The sequence below is a fragment of the Rhinolophus hipposideros genome (genome assembly GCF_964194185.1).
Source record: "Rhinolophus hipposideros genome assembly, chromosome: 20".
Classification (NCBI taxonomy): domain Eukaryota; kingdom Metazoa; phylum Chordata; class Mammalia; order Chiroptera; family Rhinolophidae; genus Rhinolophus; species Rhinolophus hipposideros.
Genome location: NC_138066.1, coordinates 16,999,093 through 17,022,708, shown reverse-complemented (window position 1 = coordinate 17,022,708; position 23,616 = coordinate 16,999,093). Strand labels below are relative to the sequence as shown.

Below are 23,616 nucleotides of genomic sequence, written 5' to 3'. Positions count from 1 at the left end.
TCTAGTCAGTTTGGTTTGAACATGCTCAGTTTGAGGTGTTATAAGGCACACAGGCAGAGAAGTCCAGAATGCAGTCAGATAGAAATGCATGTCTGGAGTTTAGGAGAGAGGCCTGGGCTAGAGGTATTGATTTGAAAGTCATCGTATACATGTGGTAATTGAAGTGACGAGTGTGAATGAGTTTGCCCCGGAAGAGGGTTGTAGAACAGAAAACACATATGGCCAAGGAAAGTGTCTTAGAGAAGAGAGAGATCTTTATTTCAGGAACAAGTCAAAGAAGGGAAGCTCAGAGAGACTGAAAAAGAAAGAATAGAGAGACAAGGGGAAAAGCAGGAGTGGCAGCAAAGCAGCTGAGCAGAGAATGTTTCAAAAAGAACAGAGTTGTCCACATTCACATGTTGCCAAGAAGCACAGAAAAGTGTCCACTAGCTCTGGCAACGTGAAGGGCATGTGGAGACAAGAAGACCAGTCCCAGGGTGTCAGGGACGGAAACCAGGCAGCTGTGGGCGGAGGAATGAATGGCAGTGGGGTGGGGAACAGCAGGAGGAGAGTCAGTGTTGATGGTATGGGCAGGTGGGAGACAGGTAATAGTCTGGCATGAGAGAGGGTTGACAGAAGGCTCCTATTTGAGAGCAACGTCTATGGAATGTTTCTCCACTAAGAAAAGAGCCAGCAGAGAAGGAGAGGCTGAGGGACAGGAGAGAAGAGTTACCACCCATGGAGCAGGTCTCCAGGGAGACTAAAGGGAATGGGTTCCGGAGCACAGGCAGAAGGGACTGGACGAGGAGAGGGACGCTTCTCCCACCCAGACAGGAGGCCTGGGGAAGATGAAGAACAGTGGACACTTTTGTCCACAAAGAAGGAAGTTGGAGCCTCGATTATATTAGCGTTTAGAGGCAAGGTCAACTGCTGGGAAGATGACCCAGAAAGGTGAGGCTGGGGAGGATTTGAGGAGAAAGGTGGAGAATGGAGTATCAGGGAAGGAGCTTAGAAGGGGGACCAGGTAAGGATGGAGCACATGGAAAACTTGCCAGGCCACTCCAAGGGCCCAGGTGAGGCTGGAGACCATGAAGCTACAGGAATTCAAGTCTACATGGTTATATCATTTCTCCCACAGCAACTTGGGAGCCCCAAGCTTAGGAGGGCAGACGCCCAAAGCTGGCTGTTCACAGTGGGGTCAGGCAAGGCAGGAGCTCAGGAGGCTCAGGACAGCTGAGGGCAATGGAAGGCCAAGTGACTGGAGGGCTGGACCACGGCGCTGTGGTTGAGTGGAAGAGGAAGTAAAGTCAGAAGGGAATGGACAGAGTAAAGAAAATGCAGTGGGGTCAGAAAGGAGAGGTCTTGATGGAGTCAAAGAGCAGGTGTCCCGAGAGGAGGAGGGGAGTGAGATCCACAGGTAGGAGTCTGAGGACAGAGAAGGCTGCACTGGAATTTAAGATTTGAGAGGCAGAGCATTTCCAGGGATGACAAGGTGCTGGGTGTAGCCATGAGTGGGCGGCTGGAATGGAGGTCAAGGGTCAGGGAGAAGGGAGTGTGGGGCAGGTCAGCCACATTCACACCGAGATGGCTCTGGACACTGGCAGGTCCTGGATGGCAAGGGTGGGGAGGTCTCTGAGGCCGCCATCAATGTGGGTCTGTGACTCGGGGCAAGGGGACAGGGTTTGTGCCCTGCTCTGCAAGTACTCTCCCTTTTAGGGAAGCCATCCTAAGCGCTGAGAGGCTTTCAGAGTAAGGATGGGTGCCTGAGGCCAAGCACAGTAAAGGAGGGTTCATCTGCTCGAGGGGCACTTCCGGGGGTCAAGGTGACAGGCTAGAATGGCAAGGAGACATCCCTCCTACAGCCAGGAATTCACCAACCCAGGCTGACAAGGAGCCCGGAGCCTCAGGCTGACTGGGCACAGCCTCCTCTGTAGGAGCTAGTCCCTGACGTGGGGGCCCAGGTGCGACGAGGAACACCAAAAATCCAGTTCTCATCTGCCACCTGGGAGGCTCTGGGAGGACGGTGTGGCTCACCAGACAGCAGACACCCCCACCTTAGGCCTCAAGAGGTGGAAGACTTTGATTCCTGTAGTCCATACCCCCGGCTGCCTTCTCCCACTGCCACAGCTTGGCTGCCATGTGCCCCTGTCCTGCTTCCAAAACCAGAAGCCTGAGCAAGGGCCAGCCAGCTCCCTCTAGGCAAGGAAGGGCAGGGGCCTGAGCAGAGGGAGGGGAGTCTGGGGGGCTCTGAGGCCCAGACCTACCCGTTTTTCATCCACCACAATGTAGTTGCGTCCGTGTTTCTTGGTCAGGTGTGGGGCCAGGACGTCAAAGCGGCGGCGGAACTCGGAAAACACCATGTGGTCAGGGTAACCTAGAGAGACAGCAGACCAGGGCCAGGTCCATCAGCGGCTTGCCTGCTCCCAGTGGGGTCCCCGGGCAGCCCGAGGGGAGAGTCACTTGAAGGGGAAGAAGCAGCTGTAGGAGGAGAGCTTGAGGTGGAGGACGGCCCAGGAAAGGAGAGCAGAGAGGAAGGAGGCTGGGGCGAGGGACTGGAGGCCAACAGGACATTCGGGGAGCCCCACAGGGGCTTGCAGGATTTGAAAGGGGAACAGGTTCTTTTAGAGGAAAGCAAGTTCCCCGTCAGTGAGGCATGCCAACAGGGAATGGCTGACCACCTGGAAGGAATGCTATGGAAATCAAAGCCTAGATGACCTCTAAGATGCTTTCTAACCCTCCAAGTCTATGACTCTGTTATAACCCAGAGAGAACAATGTCTTGAGGACTTCATAAGAAGAAAACAAAAATAGGGCATTAGAGAGTAGCTGAGAAGAAAAGTGCATGGGCTTGGGGGTAGAATCCTGGCCCTGGCTCCTAGTATGTGACCTTGAACAAGTCACTCAACCTCTCTGAGTCTTGGTTTTCTCATCTTCAAATGGGGGCCCTGCCGCCTATCTCTCATTTCACTTAAATGAGAAAATATGTAGAAAGCACAGCTTGGCTCCGTTGGTGGGTGTTCAATAAAATGTTTCCTTCCTTTCCTCAGTCCATTGAAGCAGGACATCAGAAAGGGCTCTCTTCCTGCTCCCATCCTGACCTTGAGTCCTAGGCCAGGTGACAAAAAAGATTTGTAGATTCTCTTTCCCTAGAGTATCACCTCTAACAGAGAACCCCTACTGTCTGGGCTTGATATCGGGGCAAGAGTGTGATGCCTTCTGGGTAGGAGCAAGGTCAGGATGGTGGCCAGGAGGAGGTTATTCTAAGTCACCCTGAGAATACCTGAGCTCACAGTAGAGGACCAAGAGACCCACTCCTACAGAATCACAGAATTTCAAACCGAAAAGGGTCTGAGACCAGATACAGCTCATCTTCCAGACTGGAAACTGAGGCCTGAGACCGCCTTGCTCAAGGTCACAAAGGCTATGGCTGGAGGCAGAACTGGACTTCAAACTTGGGCTCCCGGCAGCCAGTCGGGGGCTCACTCCACTACACCAGCCTAGCTAGCTCTGGGAAACCCTCCAACTGGGAGATGAGGCTGATGCATGTGCCTGATAATTGAAACAGGAGGCGGGGGCCGCTGAGGGGCCAAGACAAAGTGAGCTATTGATTGTATCTGAATTGCAATTAAATTGATGGGCCAGGATAGCAGGTCCGGACGCCTGGCATCTTAATTAATCATCAGTGCTATCGATGGTGGCTGGGGGCTGAGTGGGGCGGAAGGAGGGGGGTGCTGCTGCTGCTGGTCTCATCGATCTGCTTGTTTGAGTAAAGCACATTGATTTTGGTTCAGAGCGGTAACAATCTGGTTTTGAAATAATAAACACCAACTCCATATCAAGACGTGGGGACAGATCGATGATTTATTTAGAGCAGGGCAGGGAGCCCGTTTCCTGGCTTTGCTGCTGAGGAAAAGTGACGGTGCCCATAGGGAACTGGGTGGGAGGGACCCTGCCTGCTCTCCTAGCTAAGGGAAAAAGGGCAGAAACCTGGCAACTCATAACTTCTCAGGAAAATGAAACCCTAGTTGAGAGGCATGAACTGGGAAGCTGGTCTGCTTGGGTCAACTCTCACCTTGCCACTCACGAGCTGTGTGACCTTGGGCACGCTACTTAATGTCTCTGAGCCTCGGTCTCCTCATCTGGGAATGACAACTGTACTCGTATCTCATGAGGCTGCTGTGAGATTAAATGAGTTAATGTATGTGATGAGTGTAGTATAGTGTCTAGCATACCATAACTACTCTAAGGGTGTTAACTATGGTTATATCACCCTCTCTGTCCTCTCCTCTGGATGGAGCCAGAAAAAGAGTTCGTCTGACCTTTCTGAGGAAATTTTAAGTACTTCAGAAAGACTTAGCACCTCATTTCTCATTGGGGCGCTGGCCCAGCCATCTGCCTGCTCTTGGAGGTAGTTACCTCCCCTGAGCATATGGCTCCACGAGGGCACTGAGTCTGCTGCTGGGGGCAGAGCTGACCTTTCCAAACCAGGGAAGGGGATGGCAGGGAGCTGTGGAAACAGGGCACGTGGAGCGGGGAGGGCAGGGGGATACAGAGGACTGGAATGTGGAAGGGAGAGGGGGCAGACGGGAGTCAGCAGGGTAGAACGAAAAAGAAAAAAGAACAGGCTAGGCTGGAGTGACAAGAAGAGAGACCCCACAGAGGAGGTACCGGAGCAGAAAAGAGATCGAGGGCCAGTCCAGAGACAGGAGGGGAACAGCACTCGCCTAACCCCATAGGCCCCATTTGGGAGGGGGAGGGGCAGGGGCAGCTGCAGAAAAGAGAAGCAGGAGTTGAGAGGGAAGGAGGCCCCACCTTGGCGGTACATGCGCATGGCATCAAGCAGGCGGGAGCCACGGAGCTGGGCACGGAGCAGGGGCACATCCAGCTGCAGAAGCCCAGCCTCGCAATGGTCTCCTGCAGGCAGGTCCAGCTCGCTGCTACTGCTGACTCGGCGGCAGGAGGCAGAGCGGGACTCTGCAGCCCAGCCCTCCGCCACAGGCAGGAAGCAGTGCACGAAATGCAGCTTCGACTTCTTGATGGTGTCAATGAGCGCATCCTGCCAACGGGGAAGGGACAGCCCTCAGTGGACTCTGATGGCCCAGCCCGTGCCCAGAAGAACAGGGACTAGTGCCAGCACTGCCACTCCTTGCAGATGGCAGGTGTCCCACCGCTGGCCAAGACGTACTGAGCCTGGACAACTCTGCCCTCACCAGGCCTGAGTGGCCACTCAGGCAGCAGCACTGCAAAGGGGACCCCACCAACAGCCATCAGGCCAGGGTAGGACACCAAGCGGGCCCTGGATGACCTGAGTGTGCCCAGAATGCCCAGGCTACCTGCCAGGGGTAAGACAGGACGCTGGGGCCTGGGCTGGCACACTCACCACCTGCAGCTTAATCTGGATGCACAGTGACTTCTTCTTGACAGCCGCCATGCCCGTGGTGAAGGTCTTCCGCATGCTGGTAGCCCGGCGCAGTGCCAGCTGTGAGCCGCCCTCCAGGCCCGCAATGGAGCCTGAGAGCACCGTGGCGCTGCCTGCTCGGCCCACAAACAGGTTGCTGATGATTTTTCTGCCAGAGGCGGGAGAGCAAAGGAGGGAAAGAAGTCACTTTCATGGAGCAGTAGAGGCTGTTCCTTCTCCAAGCTCCTAGGAAGCCAAACAATCCCCGCACCACTGTGGCCAGGGGCCTGGGCTCACTGGGCTGGGGCTGCATGTCCCACACTCTACGGAGAAACTCGAGAGAAATCTCCACATAGTGAAAAGAGAAAACCAGGGTGGGTAGAAGCCGAGGGGTAGGGAGGGATTGAACAGAGTGGGCGATCTGTTCTCCATCACCAGGGAGGGCAGTGGTGGGAAAGGGGTGCCCATCTTGCAGGAGACAGTAGAACTTAATATCTGACAGAAGATAGAAATCTACTATTTCATCTACTGGTCATTATCCATCTCCCTCTGCTAGAACGTAAACTCCACACGGGCAGGATTTGTGTTTTATTCATTGTCACAGAGTAGGTGCCGAATAATGATTTGTTGAATAATTGAATGGGTGACAGGGCTTCTATGACGGAGGGGTTTCTAAGGCTACTCCTGCCTTCTGTGAAGAATGCAGGGGGGTTAGTTAAATTTAAAACTATAGGTTCCTCCAACCATGTCTGTCCCCACCTCCTCTCCAGGAGGCCACCCGCGTGCCCTCAAGGCCAACGAGCCTTGGCTATTGCTTCTTTGGAAGTGGGGGTTATCTACCCTGCTGGTGAGGGGGCCTCTGAAACCAGGGAGCCCCAAACAGCCCTGGGGAGGGGACAAGGGCAGAGTGAGTGGTGTTCTTACTTCTGGGAGTCCTGCAGGAGCCGGGGGGCATTCTGGGTGGCTGGGTTCTGCTTGGTGTAGTTCAGCCAGCCAGCCACGTTGTACTCTACCCAGTTAGTGCCATGGCTGTGGCCCAGGAGAAAATGGCGTGGTTTGCTGCTGCGCAGGAGGGGGCTTTGGCCTGAGCGTGGGAGAAGCAAGATCATCAGGGCCTAATCCCAAAAGCCCAGGGACTTGGTGGGTCCCCAGGCAGTGCCACCTGGACCCAGATACATGGGTCCTCTGGAGAAGCAGCAGAAGAGCTGCCCTCCCGGGGTGCCACCTACCTTTTTTGTCACCTTCCTGGGGGCCATAGTAGGAGAAAAGGCGTTCCAAGAGGGTATCCTCGGTAGCCTCTGGTACCAGAGCCTCCTCTTCCAATAGCCATAGCAAGCCCCTTGCCTCATCCGTGCGGGCCAGTGAGCGGACCTGTGGCGAAGCAAAGAAATCCCATTGGGTCACACGGAGCTGTGAGGAAGGAGCTAGTGCCCCCGTGCCCAACCACACGCTCGAAACACGCTGTACACATACACGCACACACACTGCAGCTCCTGCCACTCACTGCTGACACCTTGTGGAGAAGGTGGGCAGCAAGAAGGAAGAGGGGGCCAGAAAGAGATCAGAGAGAGAAACCCACTGCAAAATGATTCCTAGGACTTGTGTCCGAAGTTACCACAGACTGAAACCTTCTCAAGCCAAGCCCACAACCCCAAGTCTCTTCTCTGTCCTCATCCTCTTGCAGGTCACAGGGGCTAGCATGAGCCGCATACTGCCTGGGAGGCATCACCTCCCAGGAAGAATAAACGAGATACAGGCTGTGAGGCCCTGAGTGTCTGCACGGCCCAAAGGAAGCTGTCAATAAGGGACAGCGGTATGGAATGGGGGTTAACCTTGGAAGATGGGTCACTGCAGGGTCATAAACCCAAGTGCATAAAACATAAGACAGGTGACTTCATGGATGTGAAAGCCCAATTTGGCGGAGCTGGGGTGAGTGGAGAACAGCTCTCCCCATCTAAAGGAAACAGCCACCACTCAGTTGTAGCCAACTTCTGTCCTGGAAGAATGGCCTAGTGTTAATAAATCCTCCAGTTTTTCAAGAGAAGGTGGAAATACTGAATTCTGATTTCTAATACCCAATGCAGTCCAAACAAACGAAGCTTGTGGCCACGTCTGATCTGAAGGTGACTTTTCTATGGAATTCCCAAGTTGTCCTTGAGCAAGAAGGACTGAACGTTCCCTGCACTCCATTCTGGCCTGGACTTTAGGGAATGGGGGACAGGAGAATTAAGAGAAGTGCCATTTCCCCTCTTTGGGATCCCAGCTGCCTGTATCTCCTTCTCATAGCTGTCCAAGGGAGGTACAGTAATTACCTGGAGGAAGTAGAGTGTGGCCGAGGACTGATGGGCAACTAAGGGCCCAGAGCAGCTGGAGCTGCCAGCAGGAATGAGCAATAAAGCCACTGGACAGTGAGTGACAGGCTGGGCACGGAGGAGCCCGGTCCCGAAAGTGCAGCTGCCCAATGCCAAGGCCCATCAGATAGAGAAAGCAAAAAAGGGAAAGAATGGCCAAGCCCCATCCAAACCCACTGTCTGAACCACTACTGCTCCTAAACCACAAGGACTGACTTCCCCATCCCTCCTGGCAACGGCGAAGGTGCTCTAGGGAGGCTACCTCAGGAGCTCAGGTGTCAGGAGAAAAAACAGCTTCCCTGGGGAGATGTGGAGCTTGGGCATTTGTTCCAGGGGAATGCACACTCTCCCCAGGACGCCACGCCCTTGCTAGCCCAGCAGAACCTTACCACAAGGAACAGGGAGAGGGGGCAGGACTCAAAGCAGAGGAGGAAGATCAGCAGCCTAGCAAAGATGCCAGTTCTCCAATAAAGCACCACAGGCAACTGCCCTAATTGAAGGTAATCACCACATGCCAAATGCTCATCGGGCAGTCAGTCTCCAGGCAGCAAGGTGCCCAAGACACTAGTCCAAAGGGCGACAAAGCCCAACCCCAAGGTTGAGGGGCGAGGGGTCAGACCCACATGGTCCCCAGTGGGAGTCTGTAGCTAGGCACTATTTCCCCGCTTGGGCACAATGCTAGACTGCATCAGTCCTCTTCTTGGGGACAATGGGAGGGAATAACTATGTCCTCTGGGTCCACCCAGCTCCTCACCTCCTACGAGGAGATACCAGGGCTGCTGGCAGACATACCTGAGGCTCAGTCACACACAGGATGGGGCCTGAGTCCCAGCTGGTAAGAGAGGAGGCACAACTTCCTGTCTGGCTCTGAGCCAGACACTCAGGGGCAGAGGCTCCCCATTGCACCACAACAGAAGGAAGTGCCACCTTCCTGGCAGACAGGCTGAGGAGTAGGACCAATAGCTCTAAAGTGCCTGGTGTCTAGGCCTGATTATTAGCCCCTCCCTCAGCTTCTAGTGGCACCATTGGCAGCAGCTTTTATGGGGTGGCGGGCTCTACTGAGGTAGAGGAATGAGAAAGGAGAGAGAAGGCCAGCTCAAGGCCTCACTGGAATTCCTACCAGGGTCTGATGGGAGGCTTGGTCCACAGCAGCTACAGAATCATCTGTGGCCGGCTCCAAGTCATCAAATGCCAGCTCGATGTTTTCCTAAGAAAGAGGGCAGAGGGGTAGTGAGCACGGGGGCACAGGGCCATGTGCATGGCACCGCTCTATGAGCAAGCTAGGGTCAGCAAGGATGACCTTCCCGTCCCACGCAAGAGCTCCCCTCCGGTAGCCTGACTGACAAATGCTCACCACCTCCCAAGGCACCACACTGTACCTCTGGACAGCCAACCTTCTTCTAACCTCCTTTTATACTGAGCTAAAGTCACATATGCCTGTTATTTATATCCATTGATTAGGCTACTCGGAGTAAGCCTGCTTTCGATTTCACATGCATCCTTGAAACACTCGAAGGCAACTGTCATTTTCCTCCTGAATCTTCTCTCAACCCTGAAAAATACCCTCCCTTGGATCAATATCCCTCACCTCCACATGAGGTAGGATTTCCAGATCTCGTCCCATTTGGGACACCCTTTCATGAAGGGGTCCTCAATCATCAATCACCACCTTAACAGATAAGGAGACAGGGAAGGCCAGGCCTGCCACATGTGGAGGCAGCAACTGCACGGTGGCAATTCACAGGGCCTAGGTGGTGCTTTATGGTGGGCAAGGACGGGCTCCCAGGGACCCTGAATGCATAGCTTCTTGGGGAGCAAACTCTCCACTAAGTAAGACTGTCGCCTGGGCAAGAAAAGTCAACTAGTCTAGAAAGCCAACAGACATGACAAGAGAGTAAAAGCTGAGAAGGGGCAGCCAGCAGAGCTGCTTTCCTTTCCGCATCTACAGATGCCCTCCCTGAGGGGGCCAAGGCCAGAGGGGGTTGGGGGTGGCAGGCAGAGACAAGGTCAAGCGCTACCTCCTTGTATCTTTCCAGCTCCTGCACAAAGGTGCGCTCGTGGAAGAGCCTCTGCAGCCGGTCCTGGGCATAGTTGTGGCACAGCTCCTCAAAGGAGGCCCCACGGGCCGCCCCACCCTGCTCGGGGTTCTGGAAGCCCGGAGTGTCCACAATCATCATAGAGCAGAGCGAGTGCTGGCTGGACTTGAGAGCCCTTCACAGAGAGAGGCTGGGTCGGAGTTGGCCAGGGCAGTTCCACCGAACAGGCTCCACTGGTCTGCCCCTCGTACCTAAGCAGCCCCATCCTGCCCAAGCCAAGCGTCCATCCCTGTTCTGGAGCCCAGGACCCTGGTGGCGAGGAGGTGCCTCTCTTGGCCTAAAGGACAGGGAGCCCTCTGGTGGTGGAGGATGGCTCTGCCTCAGCAATCCCACAAGCACAAAGGCATCAACTCCACCTCTGTCAAGGCAGAAACCAGGGAGCTCCTAGGCCCTCTTGCCCAGCACTCACCTATTCATCAGAGAGACAAGAAGGGTGAAGAGCTCGCCGTAGAGGCCAGACGCCATGCCCTCTAAACACTCCAGTGCACTCAGTTTGAGGCCTATGGGGCAAGAGGATCAGCTCTAGCTCCTGCTCCCTGGGATTCCCGCCTGGGTATCCTCCCAGGGCCAAGTCAGCAGGGGACTGGGGGCCAGGCCTTTCCCCCTGATAGAAGCTCTATTCACCCCAGCAGTCTCCCCATGGCCCTGGATGAGGCCTCCAATCACACCTGCCAGCCAAAGGGTTCAGGGTACCTGTGCCATCTCCCAGGCTCTCCTCGGGGCCCTGGCGAAAAGAGGTAGAACGCTGCAGGGTACCACTCTTGTGTTGGTGCTTGAAAATGGCTGAGGAGAGCTCCTCCAGGCTGCATCCCAACAGATACGCGGCTTTCTGGGCCCACTCGTGGCGAGCAAACTGCTTGCGCCCAGCTATGGGGTAGAAAAAAGGATCTGGCATCTTGGGTCTTCCTCTTTAGGCCAGTTGATGACCACTGTGCCCTTTGGCTCCCCGTTCCCATAGGACTGAGGAGTTGGCATCTTCCAAAGGAAAAACCAGCCATGATGACACCAGAGAGCTTCAGGCAAAACAAGGGCAGCCAGCAGCTGTGTCCCTTGGGGGTGGAGAGAATGAGCAGGTCCTAAAAGAGGAGATAACTCCACAATGCCGCCACGGGAGGGCAGCCAGTCAGCTGTGAACATCCGACTTGGGGAAATACAGTCAGAGGATGAGCCAGCCCACCTATGATGAGCATGAGAGCCACCTGTGCCTTGGGGACATATCATGAGAGAGCATGGTACCTCCCTCTTCCATGAATGCATTAGGACCCTCCCTTTACCTCTAGGCATGTGCCAGGGGAGGACACAAACACCCACCCATGGCCCAACAGTGGGGATATGAAAAAGCCTCAGAGGAAAGGGAGCAGCCCACGCAGGCAGACGGGCCTCAGCCAACATGTGTCTAATCACAGCAATTAGGGAAAGCTAACAAGGAACAAGGTTTTACCTTCAGCAGCTTCTGTAAGGCAAAGGACCAGCATGCAGCATGCAAAGAAAAACAGCATGTTAGCAAATAGTCATCAATTGAGCCCGCCAGGCTCACGGGAAGGGACCGTGGAGGGTGGGGGTTTGTGAGAATGAGCAGGCGGGAAAATACAACCATATTCAGATTCAGAAACACAAACACACACACTTATAATCTCAAAGGAGTATGTTTATGAATGTAATCACACTGACACGTACACACAGAAAGGCCTACAAAGACATTCTAACACACACACCCTGGAAAATACTGGAAGCTCTGAGGAGGTAACAGACCCTACTCAACAAGGTCCAAGTGCTGACATATCCAGAGCTCTCCACCTGAAGTCAGCACTGAGCAGGGTTACAGTGGTACATCAGTTTTCTAACTTAATCTGTTCCAGAAGACCGTTAGAGTTCTGAAACATTCAAAAACCGAGGGGCGGTTTCCCCATAGAAAGTACTGCGAAATGGATTAATCCATTCCAGATCTTTAAAACCAACCCTAAAACTGCAAATTTAGCATGAATTTTACAATCTAATGATACCATAGATACACAAAATTTACGGCGTTCGTAAACCGAAATGTTCGTCAACGGAGATGTTCGAAAACCGAGGTACCACTATATAAGAAACCTGGGCTTGTCATCTCCTCAGAATGAAAGAACTTCCTCAAGACATAGCCACACGCCCACACACGTGCCTGCCCACACAGTCTGGAGACAACTCAGAGCCTGCTTCCTTTCTGGTAGGTATGCCACCTGCTGGGATCATAAGAAGCTAACACCCAGATGCCTGTTCCTCCATGCTCCCCGCCCCCCCCATTCCTCCATGCACTCCCCCCTCACTCCTGCTGAGCAGCCTGGGGCCCTTCACATCCCAAGGAAGATGAAGCCAAAGCCCCAGGTGCTGTTCAGACACAGCACCCCTTTCTCTAAACTGAGGAGAAAGGGGTGAAGAGGTGCTCAGCGCCCCCACCCATCAATGTACTGTCAGAGGAAGGCAGCAGAGCTCTTTCAAGGCAGACCAAGCTCTAGCCATTCACAAGCCTCCAAGCAGAAGTATCCAAGCTGCAGCCCATTCGTTACCACGGTGCCTGCTGCCCCCTACTGGCCTCCACCCTGACGTGCAAGAGGACGAGACACCTGCTACCAAACCAGTGGAGAGAAGGGAACACTCGGGGAAAACTGGCCTCAGGAAGCCCCAGGAAGTAAGCCCAGCCTATCCTACCTAAGCCCCATGGAGGGCATTCTGAGAGATTCCCAGATATGGATGCAAAACAGGTAGAAGCAGCTATTTGGGGGACTCCGAGAAGCCCCACATCTCCAGGTGCCCTCTCCACCTTCAACCCTGGGGCTTCTCCCAGGCCAGTCCCCTACGATAGAACAAGCCCAACCCACAGAAAGAGCCCAGGGCAAGCACCAAGACGGGGCTAGGTGGCCCCTACACCCCAGGGAGGAGCCAAGGTCAGTTACCAGCTTGCTCCTCAGGGGCCTCTGTCAGGAAGGGAACAAGAAGAAGAGTTATTCCAGGCGGACTGCTCTGAGTTGGGGCCCTTCTCTTTCCCCTCAGCCTCCGAGCCCCCAAACCCCTGCTTTCACATTGCTTCCAGTCACAGGCCTCAGGCCATCATTGGCAGAGATGCTTCTCTGAGTTTTGGGAGCCTTCTGCTGTTGTGGGGGGCTGGGAAGTGGCACAGCAAAAGAAGGGTGTCTGATAACAGATGGGTCTGTGCTTGGTGAGGATAAACTGGCAGTGGGAAGGTCCCACAAGGTCTCCCGGCCAACAAACCAGGCTGTTGGGACCCACTGCAGGTTACCTTTGGTGGCTCCTGCAGCCCCCAGGTGGTAGATGGCGGCCAGGATGAACCAGCAGGCTTTCTGTTCATCGGGAGAGATGCCCAGCACCTTCATGGCTGTCTGTAACTTACTGAACTGCTGAGTTGCCTTCTGCTTCTCCTCAGGCTGCAGGGTCAGATGGGCACATTGGCACCGGATCTCAGAGGGGGTATCTCCCCCACCCCTGGCATACCCCCATTCTGCTGGACCCTCAGGGAGGGCAAAGGCTAGGGTAGAGCTGCCCAGCTGGAGCGGGGCACCTGCTATTCCTATTCGGGCACTCCAGGCATCTGAGGCTTCTCCTACCCCCAAACCCAGGGCTGCCAACCCAGTTCCCATAGGGCCCTCACCTTGGCCAATGGCACAATGCCGAACACATTGTTCTCTGCCAAGTGGTTCAGGTGGAGCTCTGTCCTAGAGGTACAAATGAGGCATCAGCACAGTGCTTGGTTCCTATGCCAAGGCCATCTCCCTATCAGGGTGGAGGCAGACAAACTCAGCTTCCAGACTCTGAGTTCTGTCTGCCCATCATGCCCTACTGTCAGGCCAGCTGCTACTGCCTTTCTTAATTGGCTTGGATGCATGGTCAGAGCATCAGCCTCCCTAAGAGAGGTCACCAGAGATGCCCTGGTGTCCAGTTAGACCCCTGGAGCAGAGAACCTGCCTGAAGGGCGAGTCCAGCCAGGATGGAGACCGTGCCCTCAGTTAGAAAAAGAGCTAAAGAGGATAATGCCCTGGGGCTGCTCGCTCATTTATCCTTTTCTCAGTGAACATAGACAGCAGGTCTAAAGGTCTAAAGGGAAGAGCCTGGCAGAAGAGCTAACATAGGGACAGGGAAGGCAGCTTGGAGGGCACTAAAAACTGGCTGGGCTTTTGGCCCCAGTGTGGACTCAAACACCATCTCAGCCCCATACTGACTGTGCGTTTGCGGGCAAGTCCCTGACCACCTGTATCTCAGTGTGCTTTCTTCTCCAGCCCTGCCTTTGTGGGTAGCAGAGATCCTAGCTAGGCCCTGGGAACACGGAAGGGTCAACTGTGCCTCTCACACATAGCCAGACCCCTGTGCTCGGGGCTCCTTCATCTCGCCATCCTCAGCACCCAGCTCAGAGCCCAGCATGGAGCAGGCACACAAAAAACAAACAGTACAGGATGCCATCAAGTGGCTTTCAAGAGGCTGGAGTCCAAAGCACCCTCCCTGTTCCCTCTGTCCCCATCTCACCTGAGGGTGCCATCCCCACAGGCTAGCAGGTAGTAGAAGACATTGAATGTGGCCTCACTGGCTGGGCGTCGAGCCACACGCAGCTTCTCCAGAAGCATTGTCTGTGCACAGCATGGAGGGTATGGGCAAAAGAGGGTAGTGCCAGGTCAAGCTTCTCCTGCCGCTCACCATGGGGCAGAAAAAGCTGGGCCCATGGGAACGAGCAGCTGCTTGCTATTCTCCCAGGTGCTCAACCAGTGGCCAGATCACCTCAGGGGCAAACCCAGGCAGAAAGCAGAGCCACGGCGAAGACAGGCCCAGCTCCTGGAGGCACCCTGCCACCCTGCCTAGTCCCCAGGCACAGCCTTCAGGGGAAGCTGGACATGTGTGCTGAGGACAGGTTTCCGTTTAGCAGGGAAGGGAGCCGGCCTCAGCTGGGCCTTACTCTACTGACCAGCCCAGTCCTCCCTCGGTGATAATTGCCTGAAAGGAGCCCGAGTACAGGGCCGGAGCTTGGTGGACAGGAAGCTGAGCCATGCTCTACCCAGGGCAGGAGGCATGGGGGCAGACTGCTAAAGACTCAGGCAGAGCAGCCAGTCCCGCTAGTGCCAGGTCCTTTTGGTTGGGGCAGAATCCCAGGTAAATTAGGCCCAAGAGAGAGCCTGATTTCTAGGGCATGAAATCAGGTGGTCAGTCTCCTTCTACCCTGAGTGTCCCCTCACCTGAATGGACGCTGAGGCCACCTGGCCAGCTTGGTCAAAGTCTAGGGAGAGGATCTGGGAGAAGCGGGTGGCACTGCTGTTCATGATGGTGGGGCTGTTCCCGAAGGCTTCCAGGAGGGTGTACAGAGCCTGCCATTTCTCCACTGCAGAAGACAGGCCCAGGGGCCATCAGGAAAGCCAGGGAGAAAAAAGCAGGCACCTCGGAGGGGCCTCCACCCCCATGCCCCTCTCCCAAGCCCATTCTCAGTTTCTCAGTTGTCTCTGCCTCACCAGAAAACACCTTGTTCCCGCTGGTGCCTGCGATGGTGGCCAGGTATTGCACCAGATGCTGGCAGCTGGTGGTCTTGCCACTGCCACTACTGCCCAGGAGGACGATGGACTGGTCCTGACGGCTCATCAGCATTGCCCTGTATGCCGTCTGGGCCACGGCGTAGATGTGGGGTGCCATGTCTTCCCGCCGACAGCCCTTGAACATGTGCATCACCTTGGGCAGGAGAGGGAGGGGAGGAAGGGGTAGGCCCTTCGCTGGTCCCACTCAGGTACCCTTCACCCGCAAGGTCCACATGTTTCTGGGCCTTTCACTCCGGATAGCAGAGGGCTTCTGAGACTAAGGCCATGCATGGAAATGCAGATACCAGCCAAGTCCCGGCCTCTGGTAGAGGTTGGGGGGGCCTTTTGTCCTCACCCCTTGAAATGACTCCACTTCCCAAAACCAACTGTGAGATGGACAGGAGCCCAGTGGGTTGCCAAGGGGGAGGCGCAGAGCCAGGAAAGGGGGGGGAGGTCGTTGGTGGGTGGGTCCATGAGGCAACATGGTAGCCTAAGGGCCATCGCACCTTCTCGGAGTACATGGCAGGAGCCCCGCGGGGGCTGACGATGAGCAGACTGGGGCCAGCATACGTGTGCGGCAGGCTAGCGCCATAGCGCTGGCGCAGCGTGTGCAGGACGCTGGACTCACTGAGGTACACCAACGAGGCCAGATCTTCTAGGCGGTCGCAGGAGGGACCATTCGCCTGTGTGACAGGACAGACAGGAGGGCACTGAAGAAGCAGAACCTGTCTGCACTGCCAGCGGACAGGCCTGCCCTGCGCCGCCCACCTCCAGGGCCCTCCACCAGCCCCCTGCCAACCTTCTCTATGTCATCCTCATCCACATCCAGGATGGTTCCGTCATGGTCTAGCTTTACGCGCACCTTCCCCTCGGGCAAGCTGAGCTCCTGGGATTTGAGCTGACTGGCTGCAGAGTGGGGCAGGCAGTCAGACATGGGTCTGGGAAGGCTTTGCCACCATTTTTGGGCCCATCATGCCCTGCCTCCTCCCCACTGTGTCACCAGCCTCTCCTAGCTCACCAGCCAGCCCTCAGCAGACGCAGAAGGCACAGCAGCCTTGAAACCTGGGAGGCCCAGGCATCTGCGCTGGGGCCTCCCCAGACTCACCCAGTGAGAAGCCGTCCTTATGGACCAGCCACACCTTTTCTGTCTCGTGCCAGGCCTCCTCGGCTGCAATCTGCTCTTCCGTCTTCACCTATCAGAGGGAGGGGAAGAATCAATAGTCAGACCCTGTTCTGAAACACAGAGACAAGGACAGCAGGAGAGAGGGGACGGGTGAGGGGAAGAGCTTCCAGATGAGCCACTGGGCGAGGGGGACAGTTGGGTGGCAGACACAGAACAGGGGACATCTGAGGTTTCAGACAAAACAGGTGGGGAAGCCAGGAGGTGGTGGTAGCCCCAAAGGGCCCTGAGCACAAGGACCATGCCAACCTTGAGCATCTGGAAGGACAGGGACACAGAGAGCATGTGCCCAGGGAAAGCACATCAGCAGGTTCTACCTTCTGCTACCCTTTCCCCCACCTCCCTGCGAAGCCTGCATTAGTATCCTGAGCCCACACCTCTTACCCTGGGCCACAGCTACTGCGACCTTTAAGGCCCACCTTCTCCCCCATCCTGACAGGCCCTCTGTCACCAAACTGGGGAAGGGCATTTCCTCAAGACCCGAGGATAGACTGCCTACAGAGGACTTTGCAGGGCAAAATGAAAAGTGGGGCCTGAGTCCTAGCCTCAGCCTAGCCTTCCTCTCCAGAGGATGGTCTACTGGGGTGGGTGGGAGGCGGTGCCCAGAGGCACAAGCCAGCCTCCCTGTTCCTCCCCACGCCTCCTTGGAAGGTGGCAGGTGCACAGACCTCTGTGGACATTCTAAGGCCATATAAGGACAAGAATGAGCATGGCCGAAGATAAGAGGGGCGTGGGGAGGGCAGCACTGCTCTGCCAAACACAGGAGGAGACTTGCATGCCACACAGATGGGCACCAGAATGAGTACAGAGGGGTTAGGAGTCACCCAGTCAGTATTCATAGGCTGTCAGCATGTGAGGGTGCCAAACCTGGCGTCCCCTGAGAAGATTTGAGCTGAGCAGAAATGGTGCCCGAGGGAGCCTGGCAAACAGGAGACAGGCCCATTGAGCTCCTTTTCTTGTGTGTAAACGGAAGGGCAGCAGGCTCATCCAGTGGCCCCGGTGGGGGAAAGGCACCCCCCCATAGCATGGAGCAGCCATTAGGCTAGTGCTACCCACCCCCACTTTCTGAGGATACAGTTAGTGTCCTAGAGTCCCCCACCCTCAGGAGACCTGGGGCGTATACACTGCTTTGGGATATGACCCCCAGTGAGGGATCACGAAGGACAAGAAAACACAATAAGAGGAAGCATTTTCTTTGTCACATTTCTTAGAGCTGAGAGAGCTCTGGGTTCTACTTCCAGGTTGGATTCCGGTTGTAGAGAACTGTCTCCCTCTTGCTGATTGCCCTCCCCAGCTACAGAGTGAGACGACTGGACTACACCAGTGGCCCCCAGACTCTGGCAATCGTGACCAATGAAATTACCCTTCAAATAGGAGGATTGCTATGGGGGGACATCAATATTTTAAATTGTTAAGTGAAAACATTTTTTTAAAAAGGTTCGTTCTTTATATTTGAAGAAACGTAACTTTATAAAACAAAATTATGTGTTTTGTGTTTTTTTTTAAATCACGCAAAACAGATGGAACCTTCCTCTTAAACGGGCACATTCTATGGGTCAGGTATTTGGAGACTGATTCATGAAGTCCTGGACTCCTTCAGAACTAATCCGAAGGTGGGTTTCCCACATTGGCCAGCAGGTGGAGACAGAGAATGTCGCATCTTCATGCTTCAGCCGGAAGGGTGGTAGGAGAGGGGTGGTAGGAATTCAGCCTTTTCAGCTTTCTCTACCCAGAGTGAGCAGAATTGAAATACCTAGAAACTAAAACTCTGGCCAGGCCCTTGGGCTCCAGTGGCTAAGAACCATGTGCCACAGAGACTGAGCTCCAGTGGTGACACTCAGTCTAGACATTCCCCAAGGGCCTGACACAGAGCTGTCCCATCTCAGACTCCTGGCACTGCCTCCCCAGAGGACCTCCCCAGATACTGGGCGGGGGCCGGATGGGGAAAGAGGCCTTACACTCCAACACGAGGCCCGAGCACAGACGCCAGCCCAGGTACAAGCCAGGGGAGGCAGGTTGTCACCAGGAGAAGTGGAGGGCTCCTGAAGGGGGCAGGAGCACCCTACCTGGCTGTGGGCAGGAGAGGCGGCCTCAGGGTCCAGCTACCAGCAGCAAGCAAATAAGAGAGAGAAAAGAAGAGGCATGAAAACAAGTAGACGATTGGCATGTCCCCTTCAGCAAGCACCCTGGGCCAAGTAGGGGGGCACGCTCAGGCTGCCCGAGGTGCAGCGTGGAGGTGGGAGTCGCTTAGCACTAAGAGGTAGGTTGCTGGCCTGGGTGGGTGAATTGTACCCAGTCAAGGACAGGCCAGACCAGGAAGGAGAGGCCTAGCTTGGTGAAGGGACACTTGTTACCATCACACTTCTGAGAGAGAGAGAGAGAGAGAGAGAGAGAGAGAGAGAGAGAGAGAGAGAGAGAGAGAGAAAGTTGCTCTGGTAAGTCATTCCCTGTGGCCTGGGCAGGAGTGTGCCACTCTTCCTGGCCACACTGTCTCCTGGGCTGGCCATTCTGAATTAGCCTCCTCTTCTGTGTGCTACCAGGCCAGGCCACCTCACCATACCAAACACGTGGGCGCCCCAGGGAGCCCTTTGCCTTAGCTCCAGGATATTTTCCAGCCTAGCTCTCCTGCAGCCATCAGATCCCAGCCAGGGCTGTGCCTGGCCTCCAAACACATACCCGAGGGTACCACTCCCCCCGCCAAGGGCAGCCCTTCAGATATGTCATCCCTGCACCTCTCACAGAATAAGACCACTAGCAGTCCTGAGTCTAGGATGCCTTCCTCAAACCTCCACGGCAGTCCTGCCCCACTCCCAGGCAGGCACACTACCCCATGGCGGGGGGTGGGGGGCATCACCACATCCGGGGCCACATGCCAACTGCCCAAGTACCAACGCTCAGTGGGCAGACCCTACTGGCTAGCCCTGATCTCTCTGTGTCTGTCAGGTCATTTCAAGGCCGCTCTGGAGAAAAAGGGGAGTCAGCCAGGCCTTGAACCTTGCTGTTAGAAATGGACAAGTTGTTACCAGGCCCCACCTGTGTCTGGAGAGCCAGGGCATCAAAAAGGGGAGTGTCAGCTCCCTGGCTCAACACCCACCAGACCTTGGTACCAAGACATGTCCTCCAGGGCAAGAGAACAGGCCAGACAAGGGGGCTGGTACCCAGCCAAGAGGGGACCCTCCCACAGGCACAGAGCTCTGGGGTCCCTGGAGAAGCAGGTCTCACTGCACTCAGACCCTTCACAGAGCCCTTCTTTCCTTTCTTGAAGTGGAAAGACCATTGTAAGGGCACCCAGGCCGCCATGGAGCATTCTTTCATAGGCAGATGCTCCTGCACGCACGCACACACACACACACACACACACACACACGCTGGCTGCCTGCAGGAGCGCCAGGGATGGGCAACCACACACAAGAGGGAGCATTACAGAAGCTGTGAAGATCCTCTCAAGGCGTTGCTGGGCCTCCTCCGCGGGGGTCAGCCGGACCTCAGAGGCAGCTCCTGCCTAGAGGTTAAACCACTGTTAGTCCTGGTCCCAGGAAGCAGTGGGGACACAGCACACCAAGCTTTGAGCCTGAGAAGCCGCTAGGACCCACGGGTAAGTGAAGTAGGGTCAGGGAGGCAAGCCAGGCACCAATTTGAGTTTTCAAACTATCAGATGAGAAAAGAAAGAAGAGGTGCCTGGGAGTTCTGGGGTGATTTCTCCCCACTGTCCTAACCATGTCAGCTCCAAAATGACCCTGGTTCTGCAACACACTCTTGGCCCCTGCCATCAGCTCAGGTGACAGGTGTCTCTTCTCGGCCCCCTAACTCCACCCTAGTGAGAGGCGGAGGGACAGGGAGCTAGAGGGAGGGTGGCTAGCCTCTCCCTTGGAGGTTCTCTCAGGGACTGATGGTTTGCCTTATGCCCATGAGGCCAAAATGCCCCTGCCAAGTTCTGTGTGCCAGAAGGTCACTTCCCTGATTCGGAGTGGGCCAGGAGGGGTAGGGAAAGCTGCAGCCTTCTCCTCTTTAGGTTCTGTAAAGCCCAAGAAGAATGGCATGGGAGTAAGGCAGACTCTGGGCCTTAGGAATCCCAGGAGGGTCTCTAGGGCTAGGAGACAGGACAGGCCTTTAGGTTCTGCCCTGCCCCTCATCCCCCTGCCCCCCTCCTTCCAGCCAGAAGGAACATGCAACAGCACAGAGAAGCAGTGGTGAAACTCGATGCACTCCCGCCCTACACACACCCTATGAGGCCTCAGAAGGGTCTACAAAATGGGAAAGCTTGAAGAGAATTGTCCCCAACCCAAGGACCAACCAAGCAGGCATTACCTTCCAAGGGAAGGGGCTGGACTGGTCATCCTTGGTCCTCCCCTCTGCCTCTTGGCCTCCTGTCCCACCCAGAGGGCACTTTGTGGATAGACAGGCCCCAGATCCAAAGGGAAACCACTGTGCCCATTAGTCACCCAGGCACAGGGCTCCTCAAGTGTCCTGAAGCCGGAGGGGACCACTGGCCAGGCCTGAAGAAGGTACCAAGCCCACCACACCAGGGACTGCCCGGGGGGGGGGTGGGGTGGGGGGGGATGGACGACATTTATCACCGGAATCACTACTATCCTTCACAGCAGGTGTTCTCCCTTATTTACAATTCCAAAATCCAAAAAGCCCCCTAGAACAAAAGATTCTTAACTATTTTGGTGGCAAGACCTGTTTATAGTCTATCTCTCTGCAGCATGAACATTCTATAGGTTTCGTTGTGGAAATACGAATGCATTTGGTTATGGATTGCTGCTCATGATGTACACTGTATGGTATCCCCAAATACAACAATGACTAATTTCCAAAATATTTCTGGCCCAAGAGCTTTAGAAGGGACGACAGACCTGTGTTGTCCCCTCGTGACAGAGGAAGGCTCAGGGATGGGACCTTGCTGAGATGGCACAGGGGGTGAGTGGCTGGGATATGGACGTTGCTCGCCTTCACACGTTCTGTCTTCCACCCTCGCACGGATCTGCTAAGACTCTGGTCCTTGACTTGGGGTCTGGAGCCTCAAGCTGACCTCATGTAGCCGGGGACCAGGCCCCGGCCCCACAGAACAGCAGCATGCTGGTTAGCAGGTCTCATCCCCAAGCCCAGGCCACCATAGGCTCAGGCATCCAGTCTGGGAGAGCCATGCAATCCTGCCATTGGCAGTGGCCTGGGCCTAGCCTCTCAGTCACGCGGGGCTGTAAAGGAGACTTGGGGAAGACAGTTGTGAGGGGGCCTGGCCCTCCAGCGAGGGTGATGCGGGGCATGGGAGGTTAGTAACACACTCGGGTACCTCCTGCTGCACGTCAGGGGCTGGTGACTTGGATTGCTGTAATCCAGTGAGGTTTGCCTTCGGGCCAGCGGAGCCTGGGTCAGCCAGCTCTTCTGGTTGGGCCGGGGGACACTGCTTCTCTGGGCTTCCCGGCTTGGCTAGAGAGTTCACCGCCTCTGGGGAGCCTGGCTTCCCTGAGGAGCCTGACTCCTGGCTGGAGGCCTTCTCCCCCTTCCCAGGAGACTGCCTGCTGCGGGGCTTGTGGTCCTTGCCCCTGCCCCGAGACATCAGGTTCCTCAGGCCCATGGAGAGTTCATCCTTGGCGGCCTCCTTCTTTGCTTCAGGCTTAGGTGGAGCAGGGGGAGGAGGAGGAGGAGGGGGTGGTGGTGGCTTGGGACCGGGGGCTGCTTTTTCTCCCTTCTTGCCTCGAGCTGGATGCTCAGAGGATTTGACCCCTCGGCTCAGAGTCTCCCTGGAGCTCCCAGGCTCCTCTCCAGGCAGCACCCTGCTCACCACCTTCCTCACTGCGTTCGCCACTCTCTTCCGAGACAGGCCAGGGGCCTCCTCACTCGGGCCTTCTGCTGAGGCAGCCTCCAGGCCATTCATGGTGAGTGTGGGTGCAGGACTCTTGGTTCTCTGAGAAGTGTCTGAGGGTACAGGGCTGGTGGGAGGCTGAGGACTCCTAGATGGGCCACTGCCGTCCTTTGAGCTGCCCTCTAGCTACAGTCACACAGATACAGGTAGACATTAGCATCAGCCCCTGTGTCCAGGCCCACCCCATGCAGGGGAAGTAACAGCTGCGATCTCACGCCTAGCCCTGGAACAGGCCTTCCATTCATGCACCAAACAACACAGCTCCGAGAGGCTTTCCATCATCCAGACAGGACAACTGCCTCTTAGAGCGTGGCTTCTCTCTCCCACAAAGCACCAGCAGGTTCTGCTGTCACCTGCCGTCTATTCCCAGGCTTAGCATGGAGCTGTGAGATGCCAGCAGTGCCCAGAGGCTCAAGAGGCGCCCAGAGATACTGGCTTTCCATCAGGGCAGCAAGCAAGCCCCAATCCAGGCCCACTCCCTCACAGCCCAAACACAGCAGAGATGCAGCATGGAGAGGTCAAAAAACCAATTCCTATCATCTATCCTAGGCCTCACTCCGGGGCTTCCTGCCTTTGTGGTCCCCGCTATCACCCGATTTTCTGGGCAGGCAGACCCAGAGCCTGCTCATCCTGATGAGAACGATGGTTAGGGAGCAATTCCTGGCCTCGAGATATGCCAAGTCTCCTCCCTCTCTGCTCCTCTGCTCTGCGGCCACTGTCTACTCTCCACCCACATTCTCAAGGACTGTAGAAACCCAGTGCTGGCCCAGGAAACTTCCACCTCAGTCTGCTTTCTGCCAGTCTCTCTACAGTTTTCCTCCTTCAAAACTCTCAAGGGCTGGAGACCTCCGAGATCTCAGAATGTGTGTGTGTGGAATGATAGAAGGAAGAGGAGGCAGCTGTGGCCCACAAAGGGTTAAGTACTCAAGCAACCATAGCTCCACTCTGCCCCAGAGCTAGGGCCTTGGCTCAGCCAGCCTCTCAGCCTGGTATACCTACCTTTCCCCCAACACTGGCGATAATTGTCTGTGGACCCAAGGGAGCCACTGAGAAGGCCAGTGTGGCTAGTGGCGGGGCAGAGCTTCCTGCAAAGCCAGCCACATTGCCTGGGGGAGGAGAAAGGTCAACCTAGTGGCTCCTTGCCGGTCAGGTGAAGCCCTGTCACCAATGAGCTATGCTTGAGCCCTCGTTCTTCAAAACA

The 23,616-nt window shown here is 55.6% G+C and overlaps 1 protein-coding gene across 4 annotated transcripts in view; it reads right to left on the bottom strand.

Moving 5' to 3' along the window:
- MYO18A (myosin XVIIIA) overlaps positions 1 to 23,616 on the bottom strand; it is a 92,658-nt gene that overhangs the window by 29,259 nt on the left and 39,783 nt on the right. For 2 of the 4 annotated variants that reach the window (XM_081028630.1, XM_081028631.1), the window contains exons 3-20: positions 18,505 to 18,648; positions 16,472 to 16,559; positions 16,166 to 16,272; positions 15,873 to 16,049; positions 15,307 to 15,520; positions 15,037 to 15,179; positions 14,336 to 14,436; positions 13,467 to 13,530; positions 13,098 to 13,242; positions 10,517 to 10,690; positions 10,233 to 10,323; positions 9,746 to 9,938; positions 8,848 to 8,934; positions 6,606 to 6,747; positions 6,301 to 6,460; positions 5,359 to 5,545; positions 4,791 to 5,034; positions 2,244 to 2,353 (exon numbers count right to left, since the gene is read on the bottom strand). In XM_081028630.1, the coding sequence (XP_080884756.1) occupies positions 2,244 to 2,353; positions 4,791 to 5,034; positions 5,359 to 5,545; positions 6,301 to 6,460; positions 6,606 to 6,747; positions 8,848 to 8,934; positions 9,746 to 9,938; positions 10,233 to 10,323; positions 10,517 to 10,690; positions 13,098 to 13,242; positions 13,467 to 13,530; positions 14,336 to 14,436; positions 15,037 to 15,179; positions 15,307 to 15,520; positions 15,873 to 16,049; positions 16,166 to 16,272; positions 16,472 to 16,559; positions 18,505 to 18,648 (2,571 nt within the window). The remainder of the gene's footprint in view (positions 1 to 2,243; positions 2,354 to 4,790; positions 5,035 to 5,358; positions 5,546 to 6,300; positions 6,461 to 6,605; positions 6,748 to 8,847; positions 8,935 to 9,745; positions 9,939 to 10,232; positions 10,324 to 10,516; positions 10,691 to 13,097; positions 13,243 to 13,466; positions 13,531 to 14,335; positions 14,437 to 15,036; positions 15,180 to 15,306; positions 15,521 to 15,872; positions 16,050 to 16,165; positions 16,273 to 16,471; positions 16,560 to 18,504; positions 18,649 to 23,616) is intronic. The other 2 variants (XM_081028629.1, XM_081028632.1) reach the window with 1 other exon arrangement.